The 26,267-nt window shown below is 39.5% G+C and overlaps 2 protein-coding genes and 1 long non-coding RNA gene across 4 annotated transcripts; 2 read left to right on the top strand and 1 right to left on the bottom strand.

The window, feature by feature from the left end:
• The first annotated feature begins 1,975 nt into the window (after positions 1 to 1,975).
• LOC123956414 lies at positions 1,976 to 8,746 on the top strand. 2 transcript variants are annotated; one of them, XR_006821525.1, is made up of 7 exons: positions 1,976 to 2,419; positions 5,451 to 5,508; positions 6,114 to 6,188; positions 6,305 to 6,337; positions 7,021 to 7,203; positions 8,114 to 8,207; positions 8,708 to 8,746. It is a non-coding gene; the product is annotated as an uncharacterized LOC123956414 (long non-coding RNA). The 2 variants fall into 2 exon arrangements; XR_006821526.1 differs by lacking the exon at positions 5,451 to 5,508 and having other exon boundaries at positions 8,708 to 8,731.
• Positions 8,747 to 12,460: 3,714 nt separating this feature from the next.
• Positions 12,461 to 17,637, top strand: thoc7 (THO complex 7). Its single transcript, XM_046076486.1, has 8 exons — positions 12,461 to 12,602; positions 12,856 to 12,976; positions 13,084 to 13,208; positions 13,432 to 13,518; positions 14,162 to 14,219; positions 14,355 to 14,421; positions 14,513 to 14,582; positions 17,469 to 17,637. Exons 1-8 carry the CDS (start codon positions 12,584 to 12,586, stop codon positions 17,528 to 17,530), a joined length of 609 nt encoding a protein of 202 aa, XP_045932442.1. The 5' UTR covers positions 12,461 to 12,583; the 3' UTR covers positions 17,531 to 17,637.
• A 743-nt stretch (positions 17,638 to 18,380) lies between these two features.
• LOC123986988 (interferon-induced GTP-binding protein Mx) lies at positions 18,381 to 24,580 on the bottom strand. Its single transcript, XM_046075479.1, has 12 exons — positions 24,338 to 24,580; positions 21,545 to 21,682; positions 21,273 to 21,427; positions 20,721 to 20,859; positions 20,434 to 20,632; positions 20,238 to 20,316; positions 20,027 to 20,149; positions 19,752 to 19,893; positions 19,519 to 19,677; positions 19,310 to 19,386; positions 18,943 to 19,200; positions 18,381 to 18,847 (listed from the first exon to the last, which is right to left on the bottom strand). The coding sequence occupies exons 1-12, from the start codon at positions 24,522 to 24,524 to the stop codon at positions 18,623 to 18,625; spliced, it is 1,881 nt and encodes a 626-aa protein (XP_045931435.1). The 5' UTR covers positions 24,525 to 24,580; the 3' UTR covers positions 18,381 to 18,622.
• Positions 24,581 to 26,267: the final 1,687 nt, after the last annotated feature.

The raw sequence follows: 26,267 nt of genomic DNA, 5'->3' as shown, positions 1-26,267 counted from the left end.
GACAGTGACAGTGAATCTCAGAAGGACCACCAAAAGTCTGTTCCCAAACGGCTGGAGAAGTGAAGCAGGTTAACAAACATCTCCCCCTCAGACTGGAATCTAACAGAACATCTTTTAGTTCAATTTATATAAAGTAACGAGCAGCTATTTTATTCCAGCCTACCTGTACAGCTGAGGAGAGGAAAGAGGTGTTCAGCTCCATCCTGAACATCCATATTTGGGTCACACATAGCGACTTGTCAATCAAAAGGTAGCCCCGCCCTAAAGGCTCCTCATCTGCTTTCTGGTCTATTTTCCTCTAAATGTGACCATAATTAACTAAATGATCATGCTGTGTTGAAGAATACTTGAAACTAGGGACTGAGACCATATGTGAGCCAGTGGAGTCGCCCCCTGCTGGCTGTTAGAGAGAATGCAGATTTGAGGCTTCACTTTTCAAACCTGGAGGTTCCTTCTTGGTGAAGACACAAAGCTGCTTCCTGGTTTCACAAATCAGACGCATTAAATATCAAATTTTCATGTGGTTTTGAAACGATCCAAATAAATGAGATACAGGTTCAGGTTGTCCTCACACAGAGGTGCTGCTGGAGGTGCTCTCCTCCCCGTTGTTGGGCAGAAGCGAGGATAGGAGGCAGGAGCCTGTAAGAGGAGGAAGTGATATCATCAGCCGCCACAGTGATGTCACCCGTCAGTGTCTGGTGGACCTCGTCACAGCTGGCCTGAAGGATCGGGGTCTGAGTGAAGACTGGCAGACACAATCAGCGATCAGTTATCAATTCCTCCTGAAGCGATCAATAAGCCTGTGTGTACTGACAGCTGTTCTTGCATGGTGTTACTCGGGCTCAGGTTCAGGTTGTCCATGAGCTCCAGGATCTGTTCCAGGGTGAGCTTAGCCAGTTTACTGCTGGAACTGTGAAGACTGAGGACAGAGACACAACAGGTACCCAGAGACAGTCCTCACCTGTCCCACTCAGTCTGTCCTCACCTCTGTCTCTTGCGGGGCTGGTTGATTGTTGATGGTGATTGACCAGTGTCTCAGGATGCTGGTGGTGAACTGGTCCTCGGGGTGACAGGGACGACTCAGGACCATCTTCACCATCTCCTCCCTGGGCCTGGGACGCAGACAGAGACCCAGGAGTCTCCAAGACGAGTGTCCAGGTGTGTTCCTGTCGTACTTCTCTCTGTGAAGCAGGCCTCCAGGTTTTCTATCAATTCAAAAACAAAGGACTGATCAGATTGGAGGACAGGGACCCTTTCCTGGACACCACTCACCTTTATATTTAAGGTGCTGCAGGATGGGGATGATGGTCTCCAGGGGGATGCTGTGAGCCAGGAAAAGCTGCCAGGTGCTGTACTGGTCTCTCAGTCTAGGGCCCAATCCCAATGTCCCCCCTAAGCCATAAGCCCTAAGCCCTCACAGACTTTACTGACGTCACTTGGAAAGTGATTGAGTTTAAGAGGCTGCAAGGGCTCCAAATACTGTGAACAGGAACGGGACAGCCCTTTGCCACTTTATCACGTTACCTTGACGATGCTGAAACACATTGCACACGTTTTATTTTATGTTTTTGCCTGTTTTTTAAGTCCAGCAGGCTCTTGACCTACAGAGTGGAGCAGAGGTAAATGTCAATATATATTTGTAATTAATCAATACACTATTGTCGGTCAAACAGCATCATTAAGCAAAAACTAAAATAAGTAGTTGAATAAACTAAGTGTGTAATAAGGTGATTGCATTCCTCTGACTTCATGTGTTCTATGCACCATCTTAAGTTAAGAAAACTTTCAACAATTTTAATATCAGCGTAGGTGTCGATGCTTGTTGTTTTACTGTTTTCTTCTTCTCTTATAAGGCAGATTTGCCGTGATATTTCTCTCGCTTCCGGGCTTCCCCTGGAAACCCCCGTGTTTCACGTCATACCGCTACGAACTGGGGGCAGTTCCTTCAGCCAAAGTCTGCAGAAATGCAGACTTACGAAAAGGGTCTAAAAAGGGCTCAAAATGTCCGCGAGAGATCCCTCGCGCACTTGACGATTTGCCAGTGAGCCCTAAGCCCTCACGGAACGCGCCTCAAAGTCTGTGAGGGTGGACATTGGGATTGGGCCGAGAATAAAACTGTGGAAACAAGGATAAGAAGCGAGGACAGGTGGAAGACAGGTGTCCTCTGAGAGTGTCTCACTGAAGATGTTGAACACAGAGCCCTTCCAGAACATCAGGCTCCCCATCATCATGGGACACAACAGCTAAGAGAGAGGAAAGAGACCTGCTTACTGAACACAACCTGGATCAGAACCAGACTAAAGGTTCTGCAGAGGGGAGTCCTGATCAGCTGTTACCTGTGTGAAGTCGATGACAGCTACGATCATGTTGAGCAGTTAGCGTCTCTTCTGACTCGCTGACTTCAGCGAACCTGATGGAGGTGAGCTCTGACTGGACGGACAGCTGGAGAGTCCAACATGGTGGAAGCTATCATAGCTTATTAGCCGACAGCATGCAGACCTAGTTTACACACATTAACGATGGGGATCGTTCATTTTCATTGAAACCCTTATTGAGACTGCTTAACGATACTTTAGTATTATTTGGTGACTGTTATTTGGGAAGACCAGACCCAACGGGCATGAGGTAGGCTAGGCTTGTACGGTATGAAGAAAATATTCAGTGTGCGATTGTTATATATTGAGATGACATGACTAAACAAACACATTGAAGTGTGCATATTAACTGCCAGGTTGTTTTAAAATAATTTATAGGATAGAATTTAATATTTTAAATACAGCTAAATGCTGTTTCTAGAGCAGCAACATTAATGTTTACATCCGAGTGACATTTAGAAAGAAAACTCAGTCTGTATCATTCCTCCTCTTCCTCCTCCCCTCAGCTGTTATTCACTGCCTGCAGGTAACGTTACCTGGTAGGAGGAAGAGCGGCTGGTTTGTCTCAGCCAGCAGCTGAGTTTACAACAATGTGCCAAATTTTAAGGGCAGCTTTCTATTTAGCTTGTTTTTAACATTTGGGTGGTTGCCAAGTTAACATTAGCTGGGCTAGTAAATAACAGCCTACAGGATGACAGACTGAGGACAGATGAATTCTCTTACAGACAGGTGTATTGATAAAGTATTGTAATAATGTGCGTAGGTGTCGACACCTCAAGTAGTTTGAAGCGAACTTAACTTCACCATCTCGCTCTGCTGGCCGCTGTGTGTGTGAGTGTGTGAGTGGGGGGGCGACAGAGAGCAGCAGAGGCTGCAGGCTGATGATAAACAGTCCTGGGCCCGTTTAATACCCCGTTTCAGTGCCACAATTTGAAACATTAGCTTTCTTATCCATCGCGTCTCAAGATAAATCAGATTAGATGCTTGAAACATAACATTATAAGACCCACTAGTCTCGATAGCAGTATTGATAAGCTCTGACCTTATTGCTTTTGAGAAATTTTGGAAACGGGTCCTTTTAGAACTGGGTCTCGATCCCCATCCCTACTTAGCACTAGCCAAACTGTTAAATAAGTTCACCAACTAGCCCTAAGTCGTCAGAGATCCTGCTCGGGCCTTTAAACTAATGCAGTTACTGTCTGTACCAAATTTAGAGAACACTCGCACTCTGGCATTGGACGATGTCAACAATGAATCACTGGGATGGATGACGACATTGATAGACCAAGTAATTAAAAAGCTGCCATGCGGCGCACCTGCTGCTGTCAAAGAGGATCGCGGGTGGAAAAATTACGAGTTCTGTGTCTTTTGTGTGACTTCATAAAACATAACCTACTGCTTATGGAGAAACTCAGGGCGCAGACAGGGATAGAGAGGCGGGAAACGCCGGTGTTTGCAGTGAGAGACCAGAGGTAAAGGTGTGTGAGAGTGAGTGCAGGGAGAAGTCGAGGCAGTTGCAAAACAGGTACATTTAGAAATAAAAATAATGTCCAAGGGGATTAAAACATGCTTTCGCAGGGTGTAAAATGTAGTTTTCCAATTAAGAAATATGCAATTCCACATAATTTTGGAACATAACATAACATCTGTGAATAAGTAGAGGCCGACCGATATGGGTTTTTGGAGGCCGATGCCGACATTAAAGTGAAAAAGAGCCGATATTTAGATTTTGAGAATGATTTGGATAGCAGACCTTTACTGTATAAACTACACTTAGAACAGGCCAATATTGAAACTGCTATGTATATGGGCTATAAAACCTTTTCCTAAATCAATTATGTTAATAGTTTACTGTCTCAAAAAGTGAACATGTAAACAATTGCACATCAATAAATATTTGTTGCTGGAATGTGCAACTTTTTCAGCCATCTGTAAATAGACAAAGTGAGAGAGAATAAGCATGTGTATTTCACTTTACACATAATCTGCCATATTTCCAATATAGTATATTCACATCCAGTTCATCCCTTTACCAACACTCTTTAATTCTAACCAAAGCTCTGAGAAACCATTTCTCATCATCTGTCTAAATCAATCTGTTTATGATACAGGGAGCTGCTGTTGAGTGCATCTAATACCTGACTGTCTACAACTAGGACTTGCAACTTTGAGATTTCATTTAACTAAGTTATAACTACAACCAGAGCAGGTACAGCTCTGACTACAGCGTTTCACATCTACAACGTCACAAAAAGAGGAGCTACAGGACGCAGTGTTATTTTCTTGTTCTGCTCACGTTTATTTACATGTCCGCTCTGGTTTAATCATTTCAGATATGCAGACTATAACTGCAGACAGGCGGCTCGCAGATATATTTAGAATACTTCAGAAACTATAGTTTAATGGCTCATTACCGTTAGCGCTCCTCCACTGATAAACACGGCATTAGCTTTGTGGCTAATTTAGCAATGGGCAGCATTAGCTGCTGTAACGTTATGTGATTTTAGAGAATATTTAGAAGTGATGAACTAGGGACAAATGGGGACCGTTCACTAGAACTGACACTGTTTCAGAATAAATCTACAGTTAAGTTACGCCTGTCAGCAGCATAGCTTCCAACACCCAGCCACCGTAACATTAAACTGCTGTCAGCTGCTAGGAAGCCGGGGGAGTGCATTGAAAAACGGGAGGGTTAGCAAGTCATGAATGTTTTCAGGAAATTAGCTGGCTAGCACAATGAGGTAACATCAATGTTCACTTTGCACTGAACTACTGTAACTTAGGTAACTTACTTTAGTCCTATAAAGTTACTGTGGAGACAGTCAAGCTCTGCTTTCATATAAGTTAACAAGCGGTTTCTGAACGTAGTGTTTGTAGTTAAGATGTGCAGTTCCTCAAAAAGTAAAAACATTTATAATGTGGAACAGTATAGAGCCTAGTTTCAATGATATAGGTTAAATATGATATGAAATCCCCTCCAGTTGGGAGATTTTCAAGTCAGATTAATTGGAACTGTGTAATTATAGTATTTAATGTTTATATTTAACTTACAGCTGTTGTAATCTGTTTTAATAGACCTGTCCTCTCAAGTAAACCTGAGCGCTGAGTTTACTTGAGCTTCAAAGACATTTCGGTAAGATGTATCCTAAAATAGTGTTGATGCATGGCTGAATGTTTCATTATATCAGCGTGAACCTAATAAACCCCTCAGCCCTTCAATTGCAGACACAAGTTGCCTCATCTGAAGCTGTAATATGTATTTGTAAAAGAATATTTTTCCTCTGTGGTAATAAAAGTTGGTGAGGAATGTTCAGTTTTTATTTAAATTTTACATTATTATTTGTTCATTTTGGCAGATATAGTTTGTGGTCTGTTGAACTGTAATCCGTACTAAACAGCTGAGTCTCTTTTATTTAGCATGGCCTCACTGATATAAATGGGATAGACAAAATATCAGAAACACCGGCCCATGTGATCCAAAACGATCATACAGTGGGAACAATAACTTCGCTTTATCATTTTTATGAAGGGAGGATTTATTGCAGAAATGTTGGATTAGACTGCATTATATTTAGCTAGATGTGCCAAATAAACTGGTAACTAAGTCTTAAAAACTAAATGCATTTATCACAGCAATAAACTCTGCTCATATCACATGTTTGTTTACAAAGTGTTTACATGGCCTCTATTTTGTAAACTAATCAAAAGTTGGTGTTCATATATTGTGTGCCCATTAAGGACTATAGAGAGTGCTGCTGAAGGAATTTCGTCATGCCCATAATCACCTGACTTGCAAAAGCAGCTCTGATATTGGTGAGTCAGACAAATTATAAAATAATGTATTTTTTAAGAAATCAGCATTTGATGATGTACTTGTTGACCGGGCTAATGGGAAATCTTTATATTGTTTGTTATGTTTGCTCTCGCAGGATCAGAGTATTGAGTGGCACTACGGCACCAAGGTATGTTATCAATTTGCATATTTCTGCATCAATTGCTGGCTTGCTAATCAGACATACTGAGCATATAAAAAATACTACATTGCTAGAACTGGAGCCAGTAACATTTCACAGTGGATGACATTTTAACATGAAAGAAGATATTTTAGCCCTGAATTGAGACGTTGGGAGGATATTGTACTGTTTCAGAAAAGTGCATTAGTCCAGCTGTGACTGTGAGGTTTTATAATGAATATGTATATTTAGCAATTCAAAATTCTCATAGATTTCTTTGAGAAATGATTGGCAGTGATCAAAAGCTTAGAAAACTGTAGATCTATTACAGCATTAAGTCTAAAAATTTTTGACTGTAAAGGCTGTTATGTCAAACGTATGATGAGGTGGTTGAATGACTCCTTTATGGTTCTTAAACTATTTAGTACCTGACTGAAATTCTGTCTCAACCCTGTTTAGACCAAAAATGGCACTGTTGAGAAAAAACACAAGGGTCTCTGTTGGTGTGGGAATGTTGCTTCAGATAGAAGCTAAATGATGAAATATTATACAATTAGTCTAGTTTAAAATATATTTATATTTTTTTTCATGTCAATGCAGTGCTCCATGTCAATTTCTCAGGTAGAAACTATTTTCTTCAGTCAGCCATCCTGCTTAAAACAAGTATTGATGCATTATGTTTTTCTGTCAAGGCCCAAGTTGGAAACCATTAATCTGCATACATGTATGTGGTTCATCGCTTTACAAATGTTGAACCTATTCAACCAATTCTACTGCGAGCTTGAGAGATACACACCACAGCTGATTGCCCTGTACAGGCAGAAAGCCAAGAGAGCAGAGGCCCAGCAGAGATCCTCAGGATTTATGACCTTCAGGTGAGTTTAAGATTACCTTCGACGTAGCAACAATGTTGATCACATAATGGTCAGTCAATAGGCTACAGATTGGGACCTCTGTACTATAATAGTGGAATTTGATTATGATATTGTCTTGTGATGACTAGGAGGATAGAGCCATCTACTTTCAATTCATTATCAAGTTTTCCGGTACATGATCACTTTAAAAGCCATTTACAAGCTTATTATTAAATTCTTGGGCTGCCCTGAACACATAACCCAAGATAGAAAATCCTCAATTTTGCTCAGATTTTATGTTTTTATTCTATCCGTTCAAAAGACCAACTCCATCCATGATCGGTCACCATACGGTCTACTGACAGTTGCAGAGACACAAACGGAGAGAGATGTACTATAGGCCTTCTCCACAAGCAGCTCGCCTGCGGTTGTTACCACAGAATCGTGGGTGAATAAGTTCAAAACACGAGCTTTGTTTTTTGGGCAGTAAAAAAAGTTGAAAGCGGACAGATAGCAGCCTGTATGTGTCTGTCGCTGTATGATACAGCAGATAGAAAATGAAAAGGGCGGTGCAAGCTGGTGTGTGTGCAGGGTTGTGCGGGACAGAATTGTAGGCGCTTGTGCGAATCTCCACATCCCAAAATTGAAAACTGAATACCAACCCAATGAAGGAATAGTCAAATATTTGGGTCAGCCCTGCTGCACTGGCTTCCAAATCTCTTCTATTGTCATGTTTAAGGTTATAGTTAGCTTCTATTTCTCACCCATTGTTTGACTGACTGTGTTTGTTTAAATTTGATTTGTCTTTTAGTAGTTGCAGCTGGATGGATTTGTTTTATTGCTATCAATATTATTATTATTTTAGAATTACATTGGTAGAACTGTTAGACTTTATGGCTTGATGTACTGTAAAAATATTTGTATAATCTAGGAACAACACGAGGTACACATGAGATGCCATCCGACCCTCCGTGGCCTCCCAGTAAACCTGCTAGAGGATGAATGACGTCTTCAAAACCTGCAATGTAAGTACTCAGTGTAAATGTACCTGCTTTGCGCCTTCCTCGACTTCTCCCTGCACTCGCTCACCTTTACCTCTGGTCTCTCACTACATACACACCGGCTTTCCCTGCTGACTTAAAAACATGCATAGTGTGGGACTTCTTATTTTAAACAATCTTTATTTGCTTATGATTCCATGAAACTCCACATTTAAAGCTCCCTTTTATATTATTTAAGTAAAAGTGCTGCTGATGGAATAAAATTATCGCTTTTTCCACAAAACACAGTAAAGTAAGTAGTAAAAGGAAATTTTATTTTGCTCAAGAGATTCAAGTTATCACTTAACACCAAAAAATCTCATTAAGAATCTGGAAATGGAGAATGTTCAACATTATTGCAAAAAAGAATGAAAACAAATTGATTATCAAAATTGTTGCTGGTTAATTATCTGATCAAGTGGTCAATTACTTTGTCTAATCAGCTTTATGTAAGATGTGCCTTATTTTGTGTCTGTTAAATGTAGAAATGACAGATGTGGGGTGGTGATGGAGCAGTGGATAAGACGCCTCTGGTGTGAGAGACCCGGGTTCAGATACACTGAGCAAGACACTTAACCCCTAAATGCTCCAGAGGCGTGCGACCTCTGACATATATAGCAATTGTAAGTCGCTTTGGATAAAAGCATCAGCTAAATTAATAAATGTGACGTTGTGAGAAAATAATACTAATAAAGGGAACTTGAATTGTAGTAATGGAGTTTTATTCATATTTTTCGGGACTACAATCTGAAAATGGGCATTTTGTAAATTTCAAGTTGACTAGTTAACTAGTTGACTATTTTGTTGAGTGAGTTTCCATTAGTATTTGAGTCAAGCACAATACTTGTTGTGCACAATTACATTTATTGAGTAAAGAATAAGTGGAATTTAATTTTAGTAAGCATCATTGAATCAATGTATTTTCGTATGCGGAAATGAAAGGTTTTAAAAAATAAAATTATTATATTTAAGTTAAGGTTTACTCAAAAATATTATTACCACAACTTAAAAAGTTTGAGGTAATCAATTTCCACAAATATTTTTAGTATTCTGATACTTTTTCGGGTTTATAGTGTATACTGATCTTAGTGAGGACGGCGATGTAGGTTTTTTATTTTTTTCACCCTTAATAATAAAAACCTTGATTTTAAAACTGCATTTTGTGTTTACTTGTGTTATCTTCGTCTAATATTTCAATTTCTTTGATCTGAAACATTTCACTGTGACAAACATGCAAAAAAATAAGAAATCAGGAAGGGAATGTCAACAAACCGACCTCTAGTCATTGATAACTTCATAATTTTGTATGGGGAAATAGAACGCACTATGTTAGAAAATCAGTATTAATGAACTCCTACGTAAATGGTGGCCTAAACTTTCTTGATTTCTCTACAGTACCTTCAACAATACCTTTTAAGATAAACTGGATAAGAAATCCAAACTCAATCTGAAATTTTATCGCCAACTATCTGTTCTCAAAGCGTGGAGGTCTTAAGTTCTTCTTACTTTACAGCTACAATGTTGAAAAAAATCCCCTTGAAACTATCAAATCTTCACAAACAATTGCTCCTTTCCTAGTCCTTAATTTATAAGCATAACTTTTACCCTCACAGATACTACATCTGGAACAACAGAGGCATATAAAAACACAAATCACTGTTCTTGGAAAACTTGTTTGTCCATGGAATTTATCTGGTTAACCAGCTCCTCAACTCTAGTGGTGACTTAATGTCATACTCCGAACTTCTAGACAAGTATGGTATTCCTGTACCACCGAAGGAATATGCCTTAGTTTTTGATGCAATCCCTTCTGGTGCTCTAATGCTTCTTAGAAATTCTAAAGTATCTATACCAACTTTTTTGCCACTGGATCCTTGTGCTAATGTTGACCAGACCTGTTTCTTCTGTAACATGAGAAACAATAACCGTGCTATACGTGCTCTGTTTCAAAAGTAAATAGTATATTTTCCAAATGTTCTTCTTTAAAATTTGGTGTTTATACATTCCAAATATCTCATTCTAAATGGTGTCCTTTAAAATGTTGCATCGCTATTATCCCTCCAAGATACTTCTACGAAGATATAAGAAGGACATTGATGTGGACTGCTCATTTTGTCAAATGGCTCATGAAAACTTGTATCGTTTATTTTATACTTGTCCCCACTCTAGCAGGTAAAACTTTTTGGCAAGATACCTTTACTGTTACCTCCCATTGTATTGACTCTGAAATCTTCCTTTCCTGTGACAATGTTTTCTTTGGGTTTTTTACATACCCTTCTGGCAAATAATTTCCATATCATCAATTTGATTTTATTGCTTGCAAAATCACATTCATAAATCTAATAATAAGTTCTTCAGTCATAAACATTTCTTTGCCATTTTTCACTAAGTCAGTTAGTACATTACAGCAATCTTTATCATTACAATGACCTTGAATCTATTTAATCTTTTTTGAGTTTGAGTGCTGATTTGTTTTTGTTTGTTGTAAGCCTTATGTTCCCTTGGTATTGTCTGCTGTTATGTGTTTTATATGTTTACCATAATTTATAATTCAGTTGTTAATTGTAACTTTTCTGTCTGGAGGACCAGGCTCAAAACCTAAGGTGATGGAGGGCTTGCAGTTGTGGCTCCAACCCTCTTGAAACGTCTCCACCAGTTATGAAAATCACAGAGTAGAAAGTTTTAAGAAGCTGTTAAAACCCACCTGTTGTGTTAGAATTTTGTCCTGTAATGTGTGTTTTACCTTGTGTTTTTGTTGTGTGTGTGTGTGTGTTCGACTTCTGGGTTTGAATTCTCTTTAGTTTTTATTGTTTTGTTCTTTGTTATTTCCTGTTTTTTAATTTTGTATTTTTCTTCAAAGTTTGCATTGTTCAGCACATTGTAACACTGAGCTGGAAAGGTGCTTTATAAGTGAAGTGTACTTACTTATTTACTTACTTACTTAACCTACTTACAGTTGACAGTATGATTGGCCCTGGCAATGTAAGTAGTGAATTATGTTGTCACAGTTTCAAATATATGTTACACTCTTTCAGCTGCTGAAGAATAGAGATTCTTTTTTTTTTCTACAGTCCTTGTATACTCTACGGGTACCATTTCAGTACTGAAGTACGCTTAAAACTCTTTCATCAAGTCATAATTGGTACTAATAACACAACTTTAATGTGAGTTTTAAAGTTAAATGCAAATTCTAAACTCCCACTTTTAGAATTTGCGTTTAGCTTTCACCTTCCACATATTCTGTTCTTCCTAAAGTGAAAGACGTTTGCGGATGACTCCACCCTCATTGGGCTCATCTCTGGTGGGATGAGTCGAAAGAGAAAGAAAGTGAGATTGTTCAAAGAGATGAAAGTCATGATGATTAGGTCCAAAAGAAGGATAAGGCAGGAAGCAGGTAGGAAAGAAAATATTCAAAAAGTAAGGGAGAACAATTCATGATGAATATTGTTTGTTTAAAGACAAGGTTAAGTTCTTAGCATTTTTGGCCATGGTGATTAACTGTGTTGCTGCTAAAACTAAGAGAATAGAAATAGTTGTTGATGCTGAGAGAAAGGGTATCATGTGGATATCGTGGGAATTACTGGGGAGGAAGTGCAGGGGCTGTTGAGGGAGGTTTTCAGGCCCTGTCAGAGCCCAAAGCGAGCAGGTTAGTTTTATTAGAGAATGGGATGAGGGATGGGGAAGAGCTTTCCTTAAATGTTTTTTGTATTTATTTATAGTTAGGTGGGTTAGGAAAATTGAGTGTAATTATTAGATGAAGATGAAGATGGCAGTAATGTACCATGTTGGATGCAAACTGCCTCTAACAAAGAAGAAGCCTGCTTATTTTTTTTTTAAACACACACACACACACACACACACACACACACACACACACACACACACACACACACACACACATACACACATACACACATACACACACGCTTACTGTTTTATTTATTTATTTTATTTTTAATATATTTTTATTTTTTTTAAACACACACACACTTACTGTTTTATTTATTTATTTTATTTTAAATATATTTTTATTTTTGTAACACACACACACACACGCTTACCGTTTTATTTATTTATTTTATTTAAATTTTTAATATATATATATATATATATATTTTAACACAAACACATACGCTTTGATTACTTTACGCTTTAATTACTTGTTTAATGAAATGTATGGGGTTGATTGTTCTTATGTAGTTTGTATGATGCTTTGGCAATATTGTTGTTACACATTCATGCCAATAAAGCTAATTTGAATTGAATTGAATTGTGGCCAATCACCGCCGTCTGTCCTCAGAGGCGGGGCGAGCTGCTTTCTTCATTTCCTGCCGTTCAGCATAATTTAGCTCGATACAGACATGGGAGCTGTTACAGATGGTATGTCACTTTTTTAATAGATTACCCTTCTCTGGAAAAAGCAATGAGTAGAAATGTGTGCCGAAGCTCCGAAGTATCCATATGTAACCAGCCATACTGTCAGAAACGAAGCAGTTTCACATGTAGAGGCAGCCTTTAGCAACAGCTAATAAACAGCAGCCATGTTAGCTAGCTAACTGTTAGTTTAGCGGCTCTTGAATTTACCTGCTGTATCTGAAAGGCTGTTTGATTCCCGCTTTCGCCTCTGTTTTAGATGAAGTTATTCGGAAACGTCTACTTATTGACGGGGACGGAGCTGGTGATGACCGCCGAATAAATGTACTGCTGAAAAGTTTCACCAAATGGTGCAACTCGCCTGGGAACCCGGAGGAAGGGTAAGTGTGTGAGCTCTACAGACCCAAGCCTTGGACTTAAGTAACGAATTTCTATAAAGGTGTCTTGAAGAAATAGCTTTTAGTCACCGTCTTGAAACTGTGTTCAGGTTAACCTATCAGAGGATGCTGGGCACACTGGCCCAGTGTGAATTTTCCATGGGGAAGACGTTGATGGTTTATGACATGAATCTTCGGGAAATGGAGAATTATGAGAAAATCTACACTAACATAGGTAAGAAATAGGGATTTTCTTACACTGATTTTGCATACAACCCTGGCTCCCAAAGATTTAAGTATGCACACACGTTGTTGACAATTCATGGTCTGCTTATTATATAACTGAAATACTCTTGTTTTGGCATGTCATACTTTCTGTGTGTTAACCAGAAGAACAGGGTATGCAGCAATGTGTGTGTTTGTGTTACAAAATAATCACCACCATGTCCACATTGCAGAACAAAACATCACATCTGCACATGAGAAGATAGCCGAATGCAAAAAAGAGATTCAGAGGGCAAAGAGAATACGTAAAAATCGCCAAGGTAAGAATATTTTCAGTACTCCTGCTCCAGATTGATTTAGGCAAGATTTACTACTTGTGTTTTTATGTGATAAAGTAGACCAATGGCAAAATCAATACATTCAACTGTTTAACATAGTGCTGAAACTGTTAGTTAATCAATCAATCTGCAGATAATTGTCAACTATTTTGGCAGTGAATTGATAAAGGACAAATTCTTTATCAATACAAACGTTTTATTAACAAAATGACTGAGTAATTGACCAAAGGATATATCGTCATATTAATCAATACTAAAAATCTTAAATTGTTGACATGGTTTGAGCACAGTTAAGTTTGTGTAGCATAGGTTATTACATTTTATTTTGTATACAACTGCAATCTCGCATATTGTCTTTATACAAATGATAAGTCGTAAGAAGGATTTGCGGAATTTTTCAATTCAAACAGTGGACACAATATTTTACCTGCAGCCATCAGACATCCGTTGCGTTTTTAGCAGTAATAGCTGATGGATAGTGGACACATTTCAAAATGGAAATGTCCAAATAAAATTTAGGTCGTTGATGCCAGAATAGCGTGTCAAATGTCATGATGTAAAAATATTTGGTGTTAGTTTGAATTTCTGCTCTTTGCACATTTTCACTTCTTTTCTTTCGTTCCAGAGTACGATGCTTTAGCTAAGGTTATTGAGCAACACCCAGACCGACATGAAACACTAAAGTAAGCCAGCCCTTTTTGTTTTATCCAAATATTAAGTGTTTAGTTAGTTGTTATTAAGCTGCTTCATTTGTTAGGGCAGTTTTGACTTTTATGATAATGAGATTATGTGCTTAATTTTGATTTGATCTCTTGCAGGCAGTTGGAGGCGCTTGACAAAGAACTCCAGCAACTCTCTCACATCAAGGAGAATGTAGATGCAAAGGTAAAGTCACATTTATCGTCTCTTTCTTCTAACCTATAATGACTTTGATCATTAGAAATGTATTTATTTAATTTCCTTTTGTCCCATGCAGTTGGAGTTGAGAAAAAAGCAGTTCCATGTGCTACTCAGTACCATACAGGAACTACAGCAGACACTTGAGAGTGAGTAAACAAGGACATTTTGGTTGCTGTATTTTGCATTGTTCGTACTTTCCGATGTCCCGGTGTCATGTTCCTCATTCTTAATAGCTGTTTATCTGTTTACACTGTTCGAAATACACCAAATGTTGATACATTATATAGACAAAAGTTCTGGGACACCAAAACGTTACACTTACTGGAGCTTTTATGACATCCAATGCTAAATCCATTGGCATTAATATGTATATAACACTATTTTGGGAAGGCTTTCTACAAGATTTGTGAGGTCAGACACTGATGTTGGACGAGAGGACCTGTGGCCTGAACTACGAAGTGAGGTAACTGGCTTATCCAGGTAACTTCAGGAGTAACTTCGTGATGTCGGGTGTAACTTCCCGATTAACCCGTACTACGAAAGGTGGATAGGTGTTAACCGAGGTCTGTTGCCATGGCAATTTACGCTGCATCTCTAAACTGCTCCGAGCAAGTTTTGTTCATGGTTAACTCGAGGTTACTCTGCACGTGGACAACATACCTCATCTGTACTCTGTGTTAATGATGAGAAGTAGGATATTAATACACACCACTTCATAACATGTTTAGATTTCATCCTGATTTGTTCCACTGTGGTTGCAATGAAGTTCTGAACGCAACAGCATTACGTTCAGACAGCGAGCCCTGCACCCTCTATGATTTTAAAGAGGAATCTTAATAAACGGGATAGATTCTTAGATGTAGCCCGTCTGTAATGCTAGTCTATAATTTAATTCTCCTAAGTTTTTTTCACATATTTAGATAAAAAATGGGGAGCCAGGGTGAGGGTTAATAACTGAGAAAATAAACTCTTAGATGAAAGTGTGAAATTTACAAGAAGAAAAATCATAAATTCCCTGAAATTAATGTCATAAAAAAAAATCAAAAATCACTTCGGTGTTTTCTTCTGAATACACCCAATCTAAGGCAAAGTCTGTAAGGTGCATGGTAGTGATTGTGGGCTAAACTCAGGAAAATCTCTTCACTGCTAAATCCGATTGCAAAGTTTAATATAACTTTCCAATGCATAATACACGGCAGACGTGTGTGTGTGTGTGTGTGTGTGTGTGTGATGTTGCAGCCTTGCAAAGTGAAGTTTCTCTCATAAATGTGTGACTATAATGTCAGAGAATATTCAAGTTTTTTACTTGTAGATAATCTTAGATATTAAATTCTGTCTCGGATTATTACCCCTCTCTGCTGGCTCCTTTTTTTTATATTACAATGGACCTTATGTGCACCTTTTTACATCTTAATTATATTACACATAAAAGAAGAGCCCATAAAATAGCCTACATAATAGAGATTTGAACTACAATAAGAACACTGTGAAGATTTACTCAATGCGATGCCAACAAGCCGCCCTGGCTTTGTTGTCCGCCACGATATTAGATTTAGCCGTTAACTTGTCTTTACATTCATAATTTCCTGACACTACCAATGTGCATTCCTCTGGAGAAATACGGAGCATGCGTTGTTGCGAAAAAACTCTGCCTGCAGGGCCGAACACACCCCTTTTCTGCGGACGCGCACCAACTCCAATTAAGTTAATACCGGGTTAACACGGACTCAACTAACCAACATCTTATCCACCTTCGTAGTACCATTTAACTCCAGTGTAGGCGGTCAGAGTTTGCCTGATAACCTGTTAACTCTGAGTAGGTTGACCTCCCTTCATAGTACAGGCCACTGGCCTGCAATCTCTGTTTTGGTTTATCCCAAAGGCGTTCGATATACTTCTGTGCAGGCCAGTCAAGTTCTTCCACTCCAAACTCATCCAACCATGTCTTTGTGGACCTTGCACTGTGCTCTGGGGCACAGTCATGCAGGAACAGAAAAGGGCCTTCCCCAAACTGTTCCCACAAAGTTAGAAGCATAGAATTTTCCAAAATGTCTTGGTAAGCTGGGGCCTTAACATTTCCCTCAAAACAACCCCATAGCGCTATCCCTCCTCCACCAAACAGTCGTGCAGGTAACGTTCTCCTGGCGTTCGCAAAACCCAAACTCGTCCATCAGACTACCAGAAAGAGAAGCGTGATTCATCAGTCCACAGAACAGGATTTCACTGCACCAGAGTCTAGTGGCAGTGTGCTTTTCACCACTCCATCCGAAGCTTGGTGATATAAGGCTTGCGTGCAGCTGCTCGGCCATGGAAACCCATTCCTTGAAGCTGTTTTTGTGCTGATGTTAATGCCATAGGAGGTCTGGAACTCTGCAGTTTATTGAGTCAGCGGAGTGAGGCGACTTTTTTACACACACTATGTGCTTCAGCACACTGTAACTTTACAGGGTCTGCCACATGGCTGAGTTGCTGTGGTTCCTAAACACTTTTCCATAATGCCGCTTACAGTTGATTGTGGAATATCTAGGAGGGAAGACATTTCACAAACAAACTTGTCACAACAGTGGTATCTTGTTACAGTACCACACTTGAATTCAGTGAGCTCTTTAGAACAACCCTTTCTTTCACAAATGTTTGTAAAGGCAGACTGCGTGGCTAGGTGTTTGCCTTTATGCGCTCCAATACTTTTGTCCAAACAGTGTACGTTTCATCTACGTTTCATTTCAAGCTAAGATTAAGTAGAGGTACCTACACAGTGTTCAAATAACACTGAGTTTTTTTGTGAGAGCCCTATTTTCCAGGGGTGGGAGGGTGCCGTAAACATGCAAAAAATGTACACCATTGCAATGTTTGTTTTAATCGCTCTCCGCCTATAAACAATAAAAATGGCAACACACAGTGGACGGGCAATGGTTTGTGTTACTTTGTTAAACAGAGAGAGTGTGTGTGTGAGTGTGGTATCACAAGACAATTATGAACATGACCACAGCCTTAAATGTTGGTCTTATGGAAAACATTGTTATCTTTCCTAGATGATGAGAAATCAGACATTGATGACAACAGTCAGGAGAGCCCTGCAGAGAATGGAGAATGAACATGTAGAGGTCTTGAGTGAGATAAATGAATTGTTTTTTAATGATTTTGTTTTCTGTCCAAGAAGACTATTTGTATGTATTTTTGAATAAAGTTGACTTGCCCACATCTGTCTTGTTAATTTTATTTTTCCCAAATTGTGGATTTTCAGGTGTATATCCGTATGACTTTTGTTTTCCTCACCTCCATGTATTTGCCATAATTATCAGAGGACAGATCAAAGCGTATGCAGGAGCGATACAAGAGACTGATATAAAACAAGTAGAAGTTATCAATGGAGAGAAAAGCAGTAATTATTAGTTGTCAGAAAAATAAATTCTATAAATCCTTCGTTGATAGATTACGAAACTGGAAGTCAGGACCAAATCAATGTTGTATTTACATGACTGATGCAGATCCTTATTGAAGGACGAGAGTTTATGTACTTGGTTAGAATATCTGTAATAAGATTTTTGTAATTCAGGATTACATTACAGCTGTGTGTTACTTTGTATAACCAATTCCTATGTTAAATCATAAGGGGGAGTTAAAGTACAGTTTTATACTATTAATTGTGTACTCTTGAGCAAGTTTGATGTACAAAGTTTACCTCATCGTCCACGAATCCAACAGCTAGAGAACGGGAACCAGGCAGCTACAATAAGACAAATTAGGAAAAGTGTGGTTTAATGGATTTTTGAGTCTACATTGATATCTAGAGATCTATTTATAGAAACAGATCTCAGCCTGGCTTACACGATTGTGGAGTAGTAGTAGTTTACTTTAAAGTCAGTAAATGTTCATGTCGAGAATATGTAACTTTTTAGCGGGAAACCTGTAAAAGCACGTTGGAGTAATGCCATTAAACAACACAAGGCCAAATCCTTTATTTAAACAAATATATTGTAAAATTGCATTTGCTACATATTGCAGTACATTTAAAACAACTCCCCATGCGCTGACATCTGTTCTGACTTAGCGGACTTATCTTAAGCAAATGTGTCCATTCTACAATGGACACAGTAAAACATACAACACAATAGTATAACAATCCTACTACAATTGTTCTGTGTTTGTCAAATAAAAAAGAGGTGCTGTTACGCCTTGACCTCCTCTAGAACTCGACCAGGTATGCGCGGGCCTTCATGAGGCGTGTGAGGCGATTCTGCAAAGCAGCCCTCTTGCTGCCAATGTCGGAGTCCTCCTTCAGCAAGAACTCCATATTCTCCTTGTCCTGAAGCACCTGCAGCATCTCCCTCTGCAGCTGGATGGCGGACTCCTGCAATATCTGGTAGCGGATCACCAGCGGGATCTGGTCAGCCAGACGTTGGCTGGCAATCTGAAGGAGGGAAAAGGAAGAAAACAGTTTGACAGACGAGGGCAGTTTGTGAAAAACTGAACCTCGCTGAATCATCCTTCTAAATTAAAACTTACTTTGTAGTATGATTTGAGGTGCAACATGAGCTCCTGAAGTGTTGCATAATTATCCCTTCTGTGCACAACATGAAATGGTGCTTTATGGGTCTTTGTCTGTCGTGTGTCTTCGTCCTCCTCCTCCTCTTTCTTGCGGTCGCTCAAACTGCTGCTGTAGGTCCTGTCCTGAGAGTAAACAAGCAGCTCCATCTTGAACTGGGTTCTTAGCATGGATTCAGCAGTGGACTGTTTTTCTTGCTTAATGGCTTCGATCTTTGCCTAGAAAATAAGATTCTGGTCAGTCTGAAGCTCTGTGTAAAACATGATGCAAATTCAATTTCAATTGATGATCAAATTATTCAATATCAAACTCTTAGAAGATGGCTACCTTGGCTGTTTTCACGAGGTTAGGAAATCCAGTGAAGCTACTTTGGGCCAGCTGGATGAACACCTTCCTAACAGCATCTGGAGGAAACAGAAATGGAACAAGATCCAGCAGCTTGATTCCCACTTCCAGCACTTCACTAAAGGTTGTATGATAATACGGGAAAGCGTGAGCAATACTGAAGACAAATCGGTCTATATTCAATAATATACCTCCTATATCCTTGAGTCTCTTGACGGCTGGTTCTTCCAGCTGTTTGACCTGCTCCTTGACCATGACCTCAAAGGTCTTGTAGTTGATGAATCCCGGCAGTTCTCTTCCACGGTACATCTCTTCATAGCCCTCCACCTCTTTCTCAATCTTCTTGTTAACTGCAACACACAAACATAGGCTTCAGAGTCCTGCTGACGGACAGCTGTAGACCCGATCAAAACGACACACTCACAGTTTTCTCCTGAGCGGTCCAGGTGGGCATTCCACTTCCCGAACTCTCTTCTGAGTGTAGAAAAGACGTTGAGCCTGTCTCCACACTTGAGTTCCTCTCCCCCAGTCAGGCTGATGGCATCCTGAGTGAATGCTGTCACTTTCTGCAGTGCAGATATAACAGCAGAAACAGTTGTTTGCAGGTGTTTTATGGTTATTTAACAAACATTTAAAGAGAAATTCATACTGGTGAATGATTGTCTGCAAGTAAACATTATGTAGAGTTGGGGAGCTCACATCAATGAGGAAGACGAGTCTCTCAGCTGTATCCAATGGGGGTCCATTGCCATATCTCTCCAGCTCTGCATGGGTCTGTGCTAGCTTCTCCTCTATCTGCTCTTCCAGTCGAGGCAGGGATCTCTGCAAATCACACAGGGGGTCAAAACTTAGGCGACAAATCAAAATGTATACAGTAAATTGTGAGGATTTAGGAATTTGTTAACTTCACCTCAATGTGATGCACCAGCTCGAGTGTGAGCTTCTCAGCCAGTTTAGGAACAGTGGCCTGACCATCATGGTAGAGAGTGCTACAGCAAGAATAAAAAGCTGAGTACATTTCATAAAACATGGAAATATGCAAACCGGAGCAGTGACAATTTCACCATGAAAATATTCGTCAAAATATCCAAAAATAATTAACTTACTGGAAATATGCATGGTCTTTGAAGAAGGCTGCCTCTCTTTCTGTTGCTTCAGTAAGAGACACCTTCTCTGTGATCTCCTGCTGACCCCTGCACTTAACGATCATGTAGCCCTTCTTCAGGTGGATGACCTCATTGTGGACAATTTCAACCACCGTCTCTTCTGTGCCTTTGTCCACCAGATCAGGCTTTGTCAAGATACCTGACAGACAGAAGGACAAACAGTGAACTATCTAAAAGGGAAGTAACTTGTAGCCAAGGGGCCCTTTCCTAATGTCACCTCTACTTACCCAAAGTCCTCTCTCCATCAGGATCCACCCGCTGGGCCATGTTCAAAGCCTCTGTGGTCGCTATGTCCACATTGCACGGAACGACCACCAAGCTGATGGTTTCTTGCTTTGTGATGAACGTCTGGATCAGCCTCTTTATCTGAAAGTATTCATTCATATTGTACATGAAGTTATAAGTTGTACAGCTATCAATAAAAGTATGTTCTATTCACACAAGGAGTGAATATTACAGGACTAAAAGTCTATAGCCTTGTTTAAGGCCCTGTGAGGCTGTAAAAGCATGAAAGTCTTCAGAGACCTGCATGGCAGTCTTATTGGATTTTTGGCCTGAGGGTCTTACTAGTGGAAAAGTCAATGTGGGAAATCATTCAATTTGGTGTTGTGTAGAGATGGGAAACACAGGACCCAGGTCTTCTGTTTGTAGATTTCTATCCTGATTTATCTGGATAATCCACAGATCTCACTGTCAGTACTTTTCCTTGGAAAAGCCAAAGAAATGATCCCTATGAAAACTTGTTGACAGCCTGTTTTGCGGACACTGAACTAGCATACCTGATCCCCGATGTTCTCTGGTTGTCCTTTTACAGCCACTCTGGCGATGCCGGGCAGGTCAATGAGCGTCAGGTCTGGAACATCAGGAGAGGCGATCTCCAGACTGATGAGGTCATCACTGATCCCCACCCCGACCCCAGCCATTTTATCCTGACCTGGAGAGAGAGGACATGATGTATGATGATTACAAAGGATGGAAGTGCTGATTACAGAAACCCAAAACATTTCAGTAGCTTCATCAACACTTGGCTTTTGCTTGTGACATACTGTACCTTCTCTAATCTTTTTCTCCACCTCTGTAGGGTCTTCTATCTCTTCCTCATAGTTCTGGTAGCTTATCTTTCCGTACCACTCCTCTCCTTCTTTCTTTCTCTTCATCTTCAGTTCCAGAGGACATCTTGTCACGATTCCTGAATTACAAAACAGTGTGTGACAAGAGAGGGGGAAAATATCAAAATGAAATCGAGTACTTGGTGAAATTATGCAAAGCAGTAGTGTATCTCAGATAATGCAGATATCATCTCCATAAAAGTGGGATCAATATTATGTCTTTGAAATACCGGTCCAAGCATAATAAATATGCTTACACCAATTTCAATATTTTCCTGGGAAAATTCATGACTCAAATGTAAAGAGACATTTACATTACACCTGAGGCCTGTACCACGAAGCAGGATTTCAGCTTATCCAGGTAACCTGGGGGTTAGCCTATAGGCTGCTTTATGTTTGCAGCCGTGATGTGGAGAAACTCTTGACTATAGCGATATAATCCAAAGAGACTGATTAAAAGACTTAAGCTTTTGTTGCCCACAGGTTTTTACAGTAGGCTTACAGCAGGAAAAGTCTACTTGCTGCTTTGAAATGTGTTTAATATTTTTTATTTGCTCCCAGTCCTTTTCACACAGCCTGACGCAGCCGTTAAAATAAATGGGTTTTATTTTTCTTATGTGAAGCTGAATATTATGAGCAGTTTGGTAGGGATATTGAAATAGCATACTAAATTTTAATATGAACGTAGGCTATCTATTTTAGGTTAATATAGCTTTCTTAGGCCTACTACAGAGACTGTAGTCATGTACTACTGTAGTAGTGAGTTTTCAGTAGCTTAAATGTTGAGATTCAATTTAAGAACACGTTTGAGTGTGTTAAATAAATAAATCTCATTTTTGAAGTAACGACAAGTTTTTGAAGTGACGTGGAAGACTTATTCAGTGCCCGAGTCTTTTAATGTGGAAACGCAGACACACAGCCGAGCTGAAAGAATGAGGCTGATATTTTCAGCTCATATAACACTTTAAATCAACGCAATATAATATACTACGCCTGTTTATTTAGGCATTTACACCGTCTGCGATTTTCTGTCTCCCTGCATGTGTCAGATGCAGGCGTGTTACTGTCGTATTTCTGTAGTGTTACAGTTTAATCCTCGTTCATAAAATATGACGCTCTGCTGACAGTGGACTTGTTCATGTCTGTGATTGGTCATCTGCTGCTTACACCTCCTCTTTTATGTGAACGCGCTCACGGCTGAATTGGGAAACCATGGGTTGATTTACCGAGTTGATAACCAGCTTAGTGGTACCGCTTATCCCGATCGCGATTGTTAGGGTTAGTTAAGCCAGATAACGAAAACATATCATGGGTATGTTGAACTCGCTTCGTGGTACAGCCCCCAGGTTGTGGAATCCATCTTATGATGCACATGGACACATCGCTGTGATGTTTCCTGGAGTCATCGTGTGTCTCCCCCAGGAAACAACACTTTATTTTTTAAGTTAAAAGGTGCATTTCCTCTGGAGAGTCAACGTAGCCTATCTGTTCTGCCCTGTCAAGAGGATGTTTACAGGAAGTTTTTTGTCATTGCAATTGTTGTAAGTATCCACATTTAAAGAAAGGCTTTTCTTATCATACAACTGTCAGAATCCCCCTGCCTTGACATCTGTATGTGAGTGACAGTGTTTGGATTTTAATTCTCAGTTTATATGGATGCTGAATGCTTGTTGTGTTTTGGTCTGTCTGTTTGTGTTCTCTCTCATGCTTCCTCTCCCTCTTTCTCTCGCTCCTCCCTCCTGGCAGCAGTGTTATGAGTGTGCCGCTGATCTCGCGGTTGCCACCTTGACACACCTGCACATTCCTGCCTTACTTAAGGAAAACCCTGAGATCAAGTGACCGGCAGATGGATGATTCTTGTACGATTCATGACTACCTGAACCAGTTTTTGAGCAACCTGGTTTTTTGCTAACCATAGTCTTTACATGCTTGCTCAGTATCCCCAGCCTGCTCAAATCTGGACCCTGGTCTCTGACCTCTTCAGCCAGCCCCAACCCTTGCACAATTCCCTGTATTGTTTAATAAATCACCTTTAATCTTACATGTTTCTCTGCTTTTGGGTTTGAACGTGATATCTGACACTTTTCTTTCCATGCCTAACTGAACCCCGAAGCCTGCCAGTTGGCACATTGTCCTCCTGCTGTAAAACCAGCCATGTAGATTTTGGTGGTCCATGTTGATAAAGGTGTTTCTCACAGTGATGAAACATTTAAAAATAGAAATGTTGTCTTTCCAGAAACAAACAGTTTCCAGAAACAAGCAGTTATTACTAATTTGTGTCAAAGAAATATTTAGTCCCGATGAAAGCTGTTGACAGCATCAAATTACACAAAGTGAGAACCAGGAAGAAGGTCCACCCCTTATTCAGTGAGTTCAGGTTGCTCCCATCTTATCATAGATAAAACCTACAAAGGTGCAGGACTTATAGATTTAGCTTACCTTATTTTACCATGTCTGCTGAATAGCCAACGATAACACGTTCGCCAAAACATCTTCATTAGGCACTAATGTGTCAGAGCGGTGTGTTTTTCAGCACGTTATGGTTCTTCTCCCCCATGGCCAAAATGCAACTTTAAATATTAGGCTATCTGATATTGATGGTCTTGTGTTTTACTTTTCTAAACATACAACTTTGGATGTTGTAGCATTGGTAGTAGTCTGTCCATTCCCCGAGGGGCCTATTTACAGTATACAGCAGCTAAACAGGTTATTTTCTCTCAGTGACTGCAACTTACCACTCCCTCTTGGCAGAGCCACCCCTGACAGCGCCTCCAGCACGGAGCTCTTCCCCGAGCTCTGGTCTCCAATCACGGCGATAGCAGGCAGAGCCAAGTCCTTCTCTACACCCAGAGAGCGAAGAGAGTCAATGAGGTCAATGCAGGGACGCACCTTCTCCTCGTACTGTTGGTTCAGGGAGTTCATGATGATGCCTTCTTTTATTCTGTAAAGAAATTGTGTTTCTAGAGCAATAAAACCGCTGAAATTATTTTTTTTCTCGTGTCCAGTTTAGCTACAGCTGCTTGCACACCGAATCTCGGTTGAGTGTGTGGCAAATGGAAACTGCGGTAGGATCCTTCAGTGATGGAGCAGAAAAGAAACTGAAAGTTAAGTTAGGTTTGGTTTCCTTGTCTTTCACTGTTAGGTTGAGGTCCCGACACTCAGTCATTTACCTCTTCATTTAACACAACATCTTGTGTTTAGCCTATTTGGTGCCACGTGCAGAGAGAGTTGTTCTTTAAATGGTAGGCTATATTAATGAATTAAATATTAGCATTTGTATTTGCATCCCAACTTCATTTAATGCTTGTTGCAGCAACCACCTTTTCCTCAAATAAAATTCACTTTATTTTCAGTAAACAGGGGAAATGGAAACTGTGAAGAGCGTTGAATGGCCTATAGGAAACTGAATGAATAAAGAATCATAAGGTTTTGTTTTCCTGGTAGTTCTCTGTGTTTACAACGCAAAGGTACAGATGTGTCAAGTATCCTCTTTCATAAAATGGGGCTGTGACTCCATTGGTGGACAGGGGGCGCAGTAGATATTATTACGTCACACTTCGGGCTTTGCCTCTGGGCCAAACAGAAACAGTCTCTTCATCATCACTCTACGTTGTGTTTTATTCCTGCCAATTTTACGTGTCATGTAAACATGAAAAGTGCAAAGCTGGAAACAACAGTATAGTGGTCATGTTGATTTCCACAGAAAACAAATATGAGGCATCATTTGTAACTAACACAAACACCTTAGCATTAGCAAAAAGTAAAAATAAAAAAAGTAGAGTGGGACCTAACTACAGTCAGGTTTATGTGCCCTTAACGATTAGTCTGTTGCATAAAGTGTTTGTCACCAAACTTGTGTCATTACCTTCTCATCTCTGAGCAACAATTTACTTTAAAAAACCTTTAAAAACCCACAAATGTAAATAATCTGCATGATGAAGGCAGTATGTATTCAAGACACCCATTAAAAAATCAAACAGTAGCATTGACTATAGGCTACAAAAAGTGTCCAGTGTATCAGTTTTATTTCAGAGGACAAATCACCTATATATGCATCACCTATAATATATACATTACAATCTCTGACACAGTTCTACAGTTCTGTACTGACATGTGATCTTGTCCAACTGACAGTTAACATCCACTTTGGATCTTATTTCTTGCATGTCATTCATGTAGTAAGAAAAGTGAATGGAAAATCTGTTCAACATTCAAACATTCAAACATGACCAAAAAATGTAATGAGACATCCAAATGAATCCCATAATGTAACAAGACTGTCTGTATTTTACTTAAAAAAATAAAATGATTATTTCAAAAACATAAAACTGCTAAAAAAAAAAGGCAAGTTTATTTGTATAGCACATTTCAACAACAAGGTAATTCAAAGTGCTTTACATAAAACATAAAAGCAACAGGGAAATATAAAAAAGTTTAAAAGCAACATAGGGAAATTGAAAAAAAAAATACACATTAAAATATAATAAAAGTTACAGTGCAGTGTACAATCAGGGTTAAAAGAGTTAAATGGAAAATAAAAACAGGCTGAGGGGTTGAGCAAATAATGGAGTTACAATTATTTTGAAAAGAGAATAAACTTATAAATAAACTTAATCTACTCTCTCTAGCTAGTCTGTAGTCAGGTCCAAAGCAATCTTTGGGTCC

This window comes from Micropterus dolomieu, linkage group LG18 (genome assembly GCF_021292245.1).
Source record: "Micropterus dolomieu isolate WLL.071019.BEF.003 ecotype Adirondacks linkage group LG18, ASM2129224v1, whole genome shotgun sequence".
In the NCBI taxonomy this organism is placed as follows: Eukaryota; Metazoa; Chordata; class Actinopteri; order Centrarchiformes; family Centrarchidae; genus Micropterus; species Micropterus dolomieu.
The sequence above is the reverse complement of the archived record's forward strand: the minus strand, read 5'-3'. Positions and strand labels throughout refer to the sequence as shown.